The sequence below is a fragment of the Anas acuta genome, chromosome 6 (genome assembly GCF_963932015.1).
Source record: "Anas acuta chromosome 6, bAnaAcu1.1, whole genome shotgun sequence".
In the NCBI taxonomy this organism is placed as follows: Eukaryota; Metazoa; Chordata; class Aves; order Anseriformes; family Anatidae; genus Anas; species Anas acuta.
This window is the reverse complement of record NC_088984.1, coordinates 22,402,107-22,415,543: the sequence shown is the minus strand read 5'-3', so window position 1 is coordinate 22,415,543 and position 13,437 is coordinate 22,402,107. Positions and strand designations below refer to the sequence as shown.

The window sequence follows — 13,437 nt, the reverse complement described above, 5'->3', positions numbered from 1 at the left end:
AAGAAAAACAAAGATCATTAGACTTAAAATTTGACAGTCTCATTAGTCGACTCGTTAGAATTTAGCTAATATATGCACTTCAGTGATTGCCTATCTTTTTTTAAATGAGACTGTAAAAAGTGTATTTGCAGTATTTCTTATTTCCCTCCTTGTCTCCTAATAGAGAACATGAACAGAATTCAGGAATATCAGAATTATGTGTATTTCTTATGCTCATTTACTTTTATATAGTGCCTATTCACAAAAATAAAAAACTTAATTTCTTATCACTACTAAAATAAAAGCAATTTAATGAGAAACTTAATGTTTATGCAGAAAAGCTTCCAAAAGAAAGACTAACTCACTATGCCATGTAATACGTTGTTCGTATATATGTCATGGTTTATTAACTGCAAAGTTCCATTTAATCTTAAAAATTAAACTTTTGGTGATGCCAAATCCATTTTTTTCACATACCTCTTGCAAAAAATTTTGCTTGCTACATACTAAGTTCTGCAAAGCTGTGGTAATCAGTTTCATTTTCATTTGTGCTCTTGGCTATGCCAAAAGAAGGCATCTTTTTTTTGCAGCTGCTTGTTTGCTTTTTATTTCATTAATAATTCACTTCTGAAGGTGAAATAAAAGCTATTTTATTGAATTAAATTTAATAACCAAACGAACGATGTATTGACTGATGGAATAGATGTTCCATCTATGTAGAGGAGACTGTAATTTTGGACTTACTGGTATGCTTTAAACAAAGACGAGGCGGGAACACTTACATTCTTTGGTGTACCATATTCTCCCTTCTGCTTTATTTTGGGATGAAGTCCATCAGCTTAGTGTTCTTATTGTCTTTTGAGGAGAGAACTGAATGGAGGGAGCTGTGATGTTCCTTTCTCAGTGATCAAGGCCCAGGAGTCAGGACTTTATAGATCTTTGAAATTGACTTGGATGTTGCATTTTTATTTATTATTTATTAGTTGGAGATTTTCTGTTGTTCTTTAAAGATACGTATTTTTAGTCTCAGATTTTTTTTCATATTGCATTATCAAATGTTGAAATAGAATATGCAACAAATATATATACACAAAAACCATTCTCAGACAGTTTCCTAACGTCCTCAGATGTTCAGGTAAGATTTATAATATAGGGGATACAAAATTTGTAAAGGTTATGAGTTGTGTGTGTTTGTTTGTTTTTAACTCCAGAGGGTTTTGTGATACACACTTCTGGTCATCATTGTTTGCATCCTTCCTTTCTCTCAAGACTATACTTTCCTATATACACTTTTCCTATATTACTATATACAGTATTCTGCATTTCCTTCTGTCACATGTGTGACAATACTATTTCAAGGCATTCTTAAGACAGATCTACCTGCTTCAGAGATTCTGAGTAAAGTTCTTGAACCACTTAAAACAACATTTATTTATTTTTTTTTTAACTTGAAGATGCAATTACCCCAGATAGCTCTATATCTGGCAACAATCCAGCATTTATAAGTAGGAGTCACAAGTCTGTATGTTTTGGATGAAATACCAGGTACAAACCAAGAAGGGAAACAGATACTTACCTTTGTTTGTACCTTGTGCCTTTCTTTACAGAAGCCATCTCTGCAGTTCATTTCTTGCATGACTCTTCAAGGAGCTAACATATTTTAGTTTTGTTATCAGAAGAGTAACCTGTACTTTGATTTCATTCCTCATCTCAGTTATGTTTCTCTCTTACCTGTTTACAAAAGGCTACTGTAATATAGACATAAGTTTTTTTTCTTTAAGGTGAAGGCAGGAACTTTGACCTTTACAAAAATAAAATTAGAGATTGCAGTGCTATTATTTTCTAATAGTTATGGTGATTAATTATTTGAATGTGGGTTTGGGCAACATAATCTCTACATTTTTATTAATGGAAAAATATCACAATTTTCTTCCATATTGATGAATTACTTGTGAATTACTTGTGAATTACTATATATATACCAAATTGTATATATATAACACCCTGCGGTTCTATATTTAAAACCATGAGTGAACTTCAGTAAAAACAAATTGACATTACAATTTCTGAAAGCTAAAGCGTAAAATAACTGGCAGACTTGTTTGGTAATGGGCATAGGACACCTTCCTGGAGCACATTTTCAGGCACTGTTAACTACAGTTTTGAAAGTGTTTGGATCCTTTTCCTCCTGTTGCTTGCAGAATTCAAGTGAAATATGATTAGAGATTTCATTCAGGCACAACTGTCTTTTACTGGTATTATTTTGAAAATATCTTTATATCTCGTACTGAGAGTGGCACAGAATATGAGTGAAAATGAGTTTCAGACTTTTTCAGAACACTTAAAATAAGTTATCTGTTTTTATCACTATTCTTTATTTCTTGTGTCATAGATACTAAATTCTACATACTTTATTAAAATCAAACACACAGATCAGTTTTGTGGTATTTTAGAGAGACTCAAAAGTAAATGTAATAGTTCTGTTTAACAAAAATGTTTTCCGATAAGGAGGGGATGGTCGGGAATTGGAACAGATGATTTTTAAAGGTCCCTTCCAACCCGGATCATTCTGTGATAAGGATGCATAATTCTAGGTATTACAGACTTGCTTCTAATCAGTTTGTAAGAAGATCTGCTTTCCATATATGAGCTATGAACTATTCCTAGTTGTAACACATCCCTGTTTTTTGAATGTATGGATTGTGGATGCAAGCTTAACATTCAGACCCTTCTGCATGGATTGCAGAAGTTTCTTAAGAAATTAAAAAAATGTTTTAACTTACACTGAGTGTTCCCCCTGCCTTCTCTTCCCCATATAAAACCTTTTGTCACAAACTGAGAAATACTTTGCACACAGTGGGCAACCCAGAGGCTTTCTGCAGGAGGTTTCTACTGAGAACTGACAGAGGGCAGCTTGGCAAATGTTCAGAAACCTACATTAACTTGCTTGAGCCTGGCATGGGACCTTGTGTTCAGCAGAATTCTTCTGACCTGTCTCTCTGCATGCCGAGCTAATCAGCAAACACCTAATGAGCCTACTCTAAAGAAACAGACCCTCTCACAACCTACTTCATTTTCATATGTTCTCTGGGGGTGGAGAGACAAGACTTCATAAGGACTGATGATGCTGCAAAGACCACAATAATGATAATTAACTTGCTGAATTTAGAAGATTATGCTGTTAATTAGTTGCAAAATAAAGATAAGTAATAGAGCAGCAGATGGTAGGATAACACCCAGGAGAAGGAGGGTTATTACTCTGATGAGCTTTTGTGGCAGATATGAAATATGGATCTGAGTTTTTCATAAATTGTTTCTGGAGAATATTGTCTTGTTTCTGTGAGCTCTTGATGGAATGATCTAGCCCTACCAAATTTTGACAGATGTGGTGAGGATTTGTTTTCAAGGATATATATGAACAATAAAACTTTGCTAATAAAGACTTTAAAAGCTATTAAGTTATCTGAAAATACCACTTTTAGTTTGCCTCTAATAGGCAAATAATGTCAAGCTTTGGTTATCATAATTTCCTCGCATATTAATCATTACATACTTTTATTCTAATATTTGTTTCAATATACTTGATTTATAAAACTGAGATTTCCATAGTGCTTGGTGTGAATATCTCCCAACTTACAGGAAGCACAACATCCATGTAGTATTTTACTACAGCATTGCCTTCTGCAATAGGAATCTTTTAAAATGCATTCGTTTAATATCTTCTTGTGAGAATCTGTAAAAATGTTTGATTTTCACAGTATTTCCATATTTGTGGTTAGTTCTAATCGTAACTATTGAAACTTCAAGTTTGAAACTGTGATATAAAACTAAAGCCAATTATTTTGCATTAATTTCCAGAGAACCTACACTTAGATTTAACAATCTAATTTTCAAAATGAGTTTATTTACTTTGAAATGTACAAAACTGTATTTTTAAAATGTTATCATTAGTGTGGAAAGTCCTATTTCAGCTGTTTGCACATCCATTATGCCTGATATGTGTTAATAATGTTAATAGTATCGTGGTATTGCCTTCACTTCTGCTACTTCCAAATTAAACGTACAATAGATACATTTAATAGCATTGAATTCCTAATTTTTTTCTTTAACTTTGCAAATACTTTTGTAATGCAGAAAGGGAGAGGTAGAAAGAATGGACCTAGACAATAAGTTACTTGCCATATTTGGGGAAAATGAAAAAGCAAAGTCAAAAACCACCCAAGTGCTAATTTTATTTCATCTCCCAAATTTTCTGAATTGGACACTCTTTTGCTAAGGAAATGGACATGAAGAATGAAACGTTCTAAAATAGCTGGCTTTAAGTAAATACTATAAAGTATTTCTAACAGTTCATGTACTTTGTTTTTGTTGTGGAGGATGCTTATATCAAGGCTTGCTCATAGAGCCACAGGCAGAGTTGAACAGGCACACTGGCTGTACTGATGTGGTGTAAATGTTTGTGCTCCAGTGCCATGAAGTTAGAAGTTAGCCTGTTGTTACTGAATTTACGTTATCTAGCCCATTAAATTGGATGGAATCTACTCTTTTTACTTCTCATGGCAGTGGAAGAGAAGACTGCCTGTATATAATAAGTTGCTATGTCGTGGCTGAGTAATTTTTGGTAGATGTAACTTTTCAGAACCTGTTGATGTCGTGGCTTGAAATAGAAAGCATGCCCTTAAAAGCCTTAGTAGAAGTTGAAATACAGACAACATAACTAATTTGTTATAACTCCCTAGTCTTTATTTTGACTGTATGCTTTTTGTGTCCTGCTAAAGGGCAAGTTGTGATGCAAGAAATACAGCTGAAGTAATTCAGATAGTAAATGAAAATATATTGTGAAAAAAACAGGTGCTAACTTATGGAAAGGATATTCAACAAAACATTAAATACATTATATTTCCTTTTTTTTAAAAAAAAAAAACAAAAAAAAAGTGATTTGCAAGTGGTGTGTCTCTGTGGTAGTCCTGGTAGTAATTATGGAAATTACGCCATTTAATGACCAAAATTAGTTTGAATTCTAAAAGGCAAGAAATCATCAAATCAACCTTTCCATTTTTGTACTTAGATCATAGAGCTTGGGTTTAGTAATTTTGATTAAAAAGAAAGCACTTGGTCCTTTCCGCTCTTGTTTAGCTGAAGACAGGGACTGAGCTTTTTGTTAGGCGTTTTTCTGAGGTGAGTTAGGAAGGTACAAGGAAGGTATAAGTTGAATGCTGTGAGTTTGCTTTACTGCAGTAAAGAAAGGTTATGAGGTATCTGTAGCATTAGGAATTTCAGTGTACTGTTTGCATGCTAAGAATTTCAGTTGTTTGTTTTTTTTTAAATACATTTTTATTATCAATCTTTTAAAAATGTTTAACCATCTTTTAAAATGGTGCTATCTTAGCCTAAAGTCTGCAACTATTCTGAATTCCTTTAGTTCAAGTTGAGCACTGGGGGAGTTGCTGTAAATTTCTTGTGTTTGTTTCTTGTTCTTGGAAATTTACAAAGGTGATACAAAGTGAAGTGTGGAACAAGACTTAATTAACACTGAATTTTTATGTACATGTGTGTATTCAGAATTATTTCAGTGCTTCTGCAAGGTCAATTATTACAAACATTTCAGTGTTTAGAAACTGCCATCATTGTGAGTTACACACATAATGTACACCTGTTCTCTTTTCCTATGTATGTTAAGTCCCAACCAGCATTATTTAAGAAAGTTTTGGCAAGTCCGTAGACAAACTAATGTCTTATCCCATCAAAAAACAAACAAAAAAACCTCCCACAACCTTACTGCCTCTATACTTCTATATTGTTGGCTTTGTTGTTTGAAAACCTAAGTTGTTTGAAAACCAAAATTCTCACAATGCATGGGGAAAAGTGACCTATAGAAGTCACTGTCTGAAGCTTCCATACCAGCAAGCCAGCAGAGGAATTTTAGAATTTTAATGATTCTCTGTGTAGTCTTCAAATGGGACGTCTGCTAGTGGGTGATTACATGCACCTTTCAAATATAGAGAGTCAATTTTCCATATCACAGACACAGGTTTTTTGCAGTTCTGGCAGAGGTGGATTTGCAATCTGTTGTTTTAATTGTAAAACAGGAGCCAGGGAAACCTGTCATGGTAGGAGAGAGCTGTCACAGTATTCCAGTGGCTTAATTGCTGAGAGCTGTTGGAATGCTGTAGTTGATAGGGTGTATCTACATAAATGGATGCAAAGTCCTCTGCTTATTTTGGGCTGGCCAAATGCAGCCTAGCTCTAGCACTATCAAGACGCTCTATTAATAGTTAGTACTTTGTCAATGTTTTGTTCATACTCTAAAACATGAGGATACAGGAGTTCATCAAAAGAACAGTTAAATGTTGCTGTTAATTAAAACTACACACAAATGTATTTGGCGTAAAGGATGTGGTAGAAAATGATTATTTTTATTGAATTCTCAAAAATTAAAGTAAGGAATTGAAATTTGTTAGTCAGCTTCAAACCAAAGTATCATGGCTTACTGAGTACTATGCTGGTATTCCTGCTACCTTCAGGGTTTCAGGTAATTTTTATGCATGTCATTGCAAGCGTAATACCAGTTTCAACAATTATTTGTTCTTTGCTTTCAAGTCACCTCTTTGTGGGCACAATTCATCACAAAGGCAGTTTTCTGTTTATTTCTCCATGCAGCATACAGTCCTCTTCTTTCTGAGATGCTTTCATGATGCTTGCAAGTTGTCATCTGCTAGTAGGTGTATGTCTAGATCACTGTTGAAAGCCTGTAAAAAGGCATACAGCTATTTTAAAGATGGAGCCCCTGTTGGCAAAGTGAAAATAACTAATAACTAACGTACATCATAACTCCTCAAGTGATGCTATAATTGTTACAGTATTTCCATGATGTGGGGGAAAAAATGTGTTTTGTTTTTTTTTTCTTTCAGAGATTGAAAGCAGCCTTGACCCAGCAGCACCCTCAGGTAACAAATGGAGATACTGCCAAGGGACATCCAAGTGGGCTGGTTAGGACTCAGTCAGAGGAACCACGACCACAATCACTACAACAACCTGCAACTTCAACAACTGAAACACCGGTATGACAACACAGTGCACGTGTACTTTCTGCCTCCTTCACTGTATGGAAAATAGATCTTTTTGCTAAAATGTTTTGCTAAATGCGTCATACGATGGGTGAGCAATTGGCTAATGGGCAGGGCCCAAAGGGTTATGGTGAATGGGGCTGCGTCAGGCTGGCGGGCGGTCACCAGTGGGGTCCCTCAAGGCTCCATTTTAGGGCCGGTACTTTTCAATATTTTTATAAACGATCTGGATGTAGGAATAGAAGGTATTTTGAGCAAGTTTGCTGATGACACCAAACTTGGAGGAGTTGTGGACTCGAATGAGGGTGGAAAGGCCTTGCAGAGGGATCTGGATAGGTTGGAGAGCTGGGCGATCGCCAACCGCATGAAGTTCAATAAGAGCAAGTGCCGGGTCCTGCACCTGGGACGGGGAAACCCTGGCTGCACGTATAGACTGGGCGATGAGACACTGGAGAGCAGCCTAGAAGAGAGGGATCTGGGGGTCGTGGTAGACAGCAAGTTGAATATGAGCCAGCAGTGTGCCCTGGCAGCCAGGAGGGCCAACCATGTCCTGGGGTGCATCAAGCACGGCATCGCTAGTAGGTCAAGGGAGGTGATTGTCCCGCTCTACTCTGCGCTGGTGCGGCCTCACCTCGAGTACTGTGTGCAGTTCTGGGCACCACAGTATAAAAAGGACATGAAACTGTTGGAGAGTGTCCAGAGGAGGGCTACGAAGATGGTGAAAGGCCTGGAGGGGAAGACGTACGAGGAACGGCTGAGGGCACTGGGCCTGTTCAGCCTGGAGAAGAGGAGGCTGAGGGGAGACCTCATCGCAGTCTACAACTTCCTCGTAAGGGGGTGTCGAGAGGCAGGAGACCTTTTCTCCATTAACACCAGCGACAGGACCCGCAGGAACGGGGTTAAGCTGAGGCAGGGGAAGTTTAGGCTTGACATCAGGAGGGGGTTCTTCACAGAGAGGGTGGTTGCACACTGGAACAGGCTCCCCAGGGAAGTGGTCACTGCACCGAGCCTGTCTGAATTTAAGAAGAGATTGGACTGTGCACTTAGTCACATGGTCTGAACTTTGGGGTAGACCTGTGCGGTGTCAGGAGTTGGACTTGATGATCCTTAAGGGTCCCTTCCAACTCAGGATATTCTATGATTCTATGATTCTATGATTCTATGTTGGCAGAATCTCAGTGTGTAGTTATGCAGCAGACTGTTTTTTCTTGGTGTATTTTATCTGTTTATGACTATACATAATTTCGAGAGGTTGGTAAATCTATACTGTGTGTGTGTTATGCTAGTGTATTACATCAATATTTCTGTAGCAATAGGATGTTTGTTGTATGTCCTTAAATATTTCTAGAACGTGTCATTCAAGGTGACAATTTCGAAATAGTTGTTATCTGTTTGTTTAGATTTAGAACTGACTCCTGATTTCTGGATTGCATTAACAGGAAATCTTGTGGTAACTGAAAACTGTACAGCTGGTTGATATATAATTGAAGAAAACTTAATTTATTTTGCATTTATATTGCATCTGTCTAGTATTTCATGTCATAAACATTCTTAGTGTTTGTTTTTGTTTTTTTTTAACTGCCTCAGTGATCATGGTTGTGTTACTTTGCTTGAAGGATCTTTTCTGCTCTGCTACAAGAATAGTTTCAGTACGTCCTTCCAGGTGCTGAAAGGAGGGTTGTGAGGCTAGGGATGGTAGTCTTCTCCTTTTGGGGTGATAGATGAGAACAGGAGAATTAAGGACAACAGCTCTGACTCAGAGTAGAAGTGGGAACCCTGCTGGAGAAAAGAGCTATTTCCAGGAACGAATCCTGGAGGACTGCAGCTGTTCTGCTTCTAAGAAACTTGTTGGAAAAGTGTTTCCTTAAGAAAGTAAATGGGTAACAGTAGAAGTAGTCACTCTTCCTAAATAAAAGGCCAGTAAGACAAATGTGAAAGGTGTCAGTGTCTTTTCTCAGGTGACAAGTGATAGGATGCTAGGAAACAGCCTCAAGTTCCACCAGGAGAGGTGTAGGTTGGACATTTGGAAGAATTTATTCAAAGAAAGGATGGATAGGCATTGGAAGGGGCTGCCCAGGGAAGTGGTGAGTTGCCATCCCGGGAGATAATTAAGAGACATGTGGATGTGGTGCCAAAGAACATGGTTTAGTGGTGGACTTGTAGTCTTAGGCTGATGTTCAGATTTGATGATCTTAAGAACCTTTTCCAACCTATGGTTCCCAATGATTCTCTAATACCAATTTTGTAAAACCCGTATACACTTGGCCCAGAAACCAAAGGACCGAACCTGTTTATGCCTGTAGCCATGGGTGTAAATTGCAGCTGCAGGGAAAGCATTTAGATTCTGAGATTGGTCAGTGTAATCAAATAATATATCAAAACAAATGTTTGGAGCAAAAGAGAGAAAAATACTAGCCATTGGAAGATGATTTTCTTCATGCTATTTTCCCCTACTACCTGAAGTTTTTTAAAAGACTATTGTCATAATACTTTGAAGCAGCATTTTCAAAATGAAAAGATTGTTATTCACTTATTTTTTTGTTACTTAATATCTAGTATTAAAAAAATAAATATGCAAGTGTGCTATTCCTAAAAATCTAATAGGAGTTCCCAGATTTTTTGTTATCTGTCTAGAATTTATGACAAATTGGTATGCCAGATGCTGTATCTGTGGGTTTGTTTTTTTAAGTTAAAACTGTAACTTTCTTACTGTGCTATACTGAATGTACAGGTGTACACGTACAGCTGTGAAGATACCGTATAGACAATTATGTTGTGTCTGTCCTATCTGTTGAAAGAATTTTAAGATCCATTATGTTGTTACCGTAATTCATTAAATCCTTGTCTAGGGTCTCTCTACACCTATGAAGGGAGTATAATGTATAGTCTAAGGTAATGAAATACTTTGATCCTGTCACTGTGTGTGGGTGGATATAAGGGAGGTTGGTGTGCAGTGGTGAGAACATTACATTAACAAATAGGAAATTGCTGTTTGGAGATCTAGGGATCAGTAACTATCAGCACAGAGAGCATTTGTCAGGCAGTTTCTGTGTACTGGAAATAAATAATTCTGTGATATTTCAATTGTGATTAAGTTTTAGTGAAGGGTATTTGGGAAGAGTAAAGAGTAGAGAATATATTTCCTACCAAATCTAACTTTTCAAATTTATTATGGGTGAAAGGCTTCTAAGAAGTTGACTGTTTGTGAAGACTTTGTCATCATGTGTCATCAAAATTGGTAAAGAGAGAGACCATCTAAAGTGGTGTTGTTTCTGTGCTTTATTCATATGTAAACGTCACATGAATTCAGCTTCGTGAAGTGATTGACATTTTAGTGCAATTTTAAACCAAAAATAAAGCCATAATTAAAATGTTAAATGTTAATGTCACATGGTAAGTAAAGAGTGTAAATACAGTGTAAATAAGTTTTTAAACCTTAGTTGTGACAGTAAATTACATAGCTTTCCACAAAAGAAATCTGTATAACATGAATGTATGTAGAAGCGTTGTAAAGGCTTTTCTCAAGATGTGCTGTGTAGTTTTACTTGTGCTGCAGTTTGAGTTGTGAGTAGTATTACACTGACAACTTCTTTAATACTTCTTACTGTTTTTAGGCATCACCAGCTCAGCCTACACCACAAACGCCAAATACAGGTGGTCGGCGAAGAAGAGCTGCTAATGAAGACCCTGATGAAAAAAGAAGGAAATTTCTGGAACGAAATCGGGCTGCTGCTTCCAGATGCCGACAGAAGCGGAAAGTCTGGGTACAGTCATTGGAGAAAAAAGCTGAGGACTTGAGCTCACTAAATGGCCAGTTACAGGTATGCTTTTTATTACAAGTAAAAATTATTAAACTTTACTATACTTGGACAGTATATTCTGGATCAATGGAACTTAAACTTTGCACAAAATCTGAAATATAAATGGCTTTATGGGTCGCATAAGAATTGAAAATTCAGTATTAAATTGAATATACCAACAAAATAAGAATATAAAAGAATATTCAGATTTTTAAGATGTGTAAACTTTAGGATCATGCCCATTTATCCTTTATTCAATTTTAAATAACTTCCAGACGGTGATACTAAATTAGGATGACAAGATCTGTTGGAGAAAAGGCTTAATAGCCTACTTACCATTTTTACCTTAAAAAATGCCTTGCTCCTAACAATTTCTATCACAGTCTGAGTTATTTAAATATATTTGGTTTGATTTCCTTTGGTTCTTTTTAACTTCACTGTTTTTTCCTTTAAAGTGAATGTAGTGCTCGTGAAAGGTGCCAGATTGACATCACTGGAAACTGAAGGCCTCTTTTGTGCACAGAACAGGTACAGCACAGGCAGTGGCAGTGCAAATCTCAGCACACTGCCCTCTGAGTGTGCATAAATCCTATAGGGAGGGATGTATACTGTAAGATAGTCTAGTGTATGTGGCCAGTCATTTTTCTACCTCTTCTGAGGTTATCAGTCGTTGGAAAGCTGTCATGTGGACACATTTTTCTCTGTTTCAAACAATCCGTGACCCTTTTGTTTAAATTAAGAAAATATGTTTTGACATTTAGTATTAATGTTTTCCAGCAGCACACAAGAATTGGCACAATGTATTGTTTCAAAATAAAAAATCTAAAAGCTTTATTTTGAGAATTAAAGAAAGGGACACTGATGTCATTTCCTAAATGAAGCATCCATTTAGAAAATGTAGTGGAAAGTATTTTTGATATTTTAAAGTTTACCTTGCTGTTTCATCAGAGTTGTTCGGTGAGTCAAATTCATAGGTCTTCTGTATTAAAATCTTTCTTTCATGCTCTTTGATGAAGATGTCCCAGGTCAACCGACTGGGAGAGTAGGGCCTGCAAGATTACTTTTCATTGTGTAACCACAATTACTACGCATCAATCATCTTTAGCTTTCTGAATAGACTAGAATAATCCAGTGGGAAGGGACCTGCAGACACCAAGTCCAACTGGCTGACCACTTCAGGGCTAACCAAAAGTTAAACCATGTTATTGAGGGTGTTATCCAAATGCCTTTTGAACATTGACAGGCCTGGTGCACCAACCACTTTACTAGGAAGCCTGTTCCAGTATTTACTCTAAGGCCTAGCCTTAGAGTAAAGAAATTTTTCATAATATCTAGTCTATCTTTAAAACTACTCAGCATCCCAATCTGTAAAACGCAAGAAATTCATACCTAAGTACACAAGGTGAAATCATTTCCTGTGTTCTAAGAACCATGACCTTTGACATGACATCACAGCATTGCTTAAATTACTTGCAAATACATGGTCTTCTCATACCTGTTCACAGTCTGTGGACCTTTCCTTTAATGTAGTCACAGCCCTCACTGTAAATCCATTAATTACAAAATGATATGTAGCACTATAACGTAAATCTAAGAAACAAGTGAAGGTAGACTTACAGGAAGAAAAGCAAAGAACAACAAAGATTGGCTATATTTCAGCTTTCTTAGTGGAAGTAGTTTCTGGTAATATAGGAGCTGCCCTTAACTTATGAATATCTATTTTTTTTAATTGAAAATGATTTAAGTACTGCATTGTAATGGATAACAAATTGTCACACACCTTATTTACTATAGCTGTTACTGTAATACCAATATTAGTATTGTTTAGTTACAAAATTGCATAGTAGTCTTTTGCTTCTAATTAGCAGGAAAGAATCCTGCTTTTTAATACTGTGTGTGTTCAAACACCCACTTATTGGATGAAATATAGAATTAGGGTTGTTTGTAGATATTTTAATACAATGCAGTCATCTAGAGGTATGCAAATTTACTATCTGATAATGACAAGGAAGAAAGTTAATGTCTTTTATTTAAGAAATGCAGTAGCAGCACTAATAGCACAGGCAAAAAAAAAAAAAAAAAACACCCTTTGTCCCATAAAGAAGGCCATAGATTTTCTCCTCTATAACAGTTGTGCTTTTTCTAAATTACTGTTGCTGTTTGTAGCAGGTACTGTTTTTGTGGTTTGTTTGTGGTTTTGTGTTTTTGTTTTTGTTTTTTTTTTTTGTTATGCTGACAGTCAGGGTCAGCACTCCTGGCCACATCCCCTCCCAACTTCTTGTGCACCCCTAGCCTCTTCGGTGGCAGGGCAGCAAACTTTTAGTGTAACTGGCTGTCCATGTAACATATTGTTGTATTTAACAGTGTACATTGCTTAAACCTATAGTTGCATCTAAATTTTGATTGTGGTTTTTAATTATTTGTTTACGTATCTGGAATCCAAAAGATATCCAGATTTCAAAGCATTAATTAAGTAATAGTTAACTGAAAAAAAAAGATTTTTTTTTTGCAGTCTGCCAAAAGCAAGGCTGTTAACTGTGAAGAACAGAATGACTTGTAAAGATGTTGAATGTCAGAGAAATAATTAAATT

At 36.3% G+C, this 13,437-nt stretch overlaps 1 protein-coding gene across 7 annotated transcripts in view; it reads left to right on the top strand.

Annotated features, from left to right (window-relative positions):
- Positions 1 to 13,437, top strand: part of ATF2 (activating transcription factor 2) — a 56,594-nt gene that overhangs the window by 30,337 nt on the left and 12,820 nt on the right. For all 7 annotated transcript variants that reach the window (XM_068685741.1, XM_068685745.1, XM_068685744.1 and 4 more), the window contains 2 exons: positions 6,891 to 7,040; positions 10,661 to 10,867. In XM_068685741.1, coding sequence (XP_068541842.1) covers positions 6,891 to 7,040; positions 10,661 to 10,867 — 357 coding nt within the window. The remainder of the gene's footprint in view (positions 1 to 6,890; positions 7,041 to 10,660; positions 10,868 to 13,437) is intronic.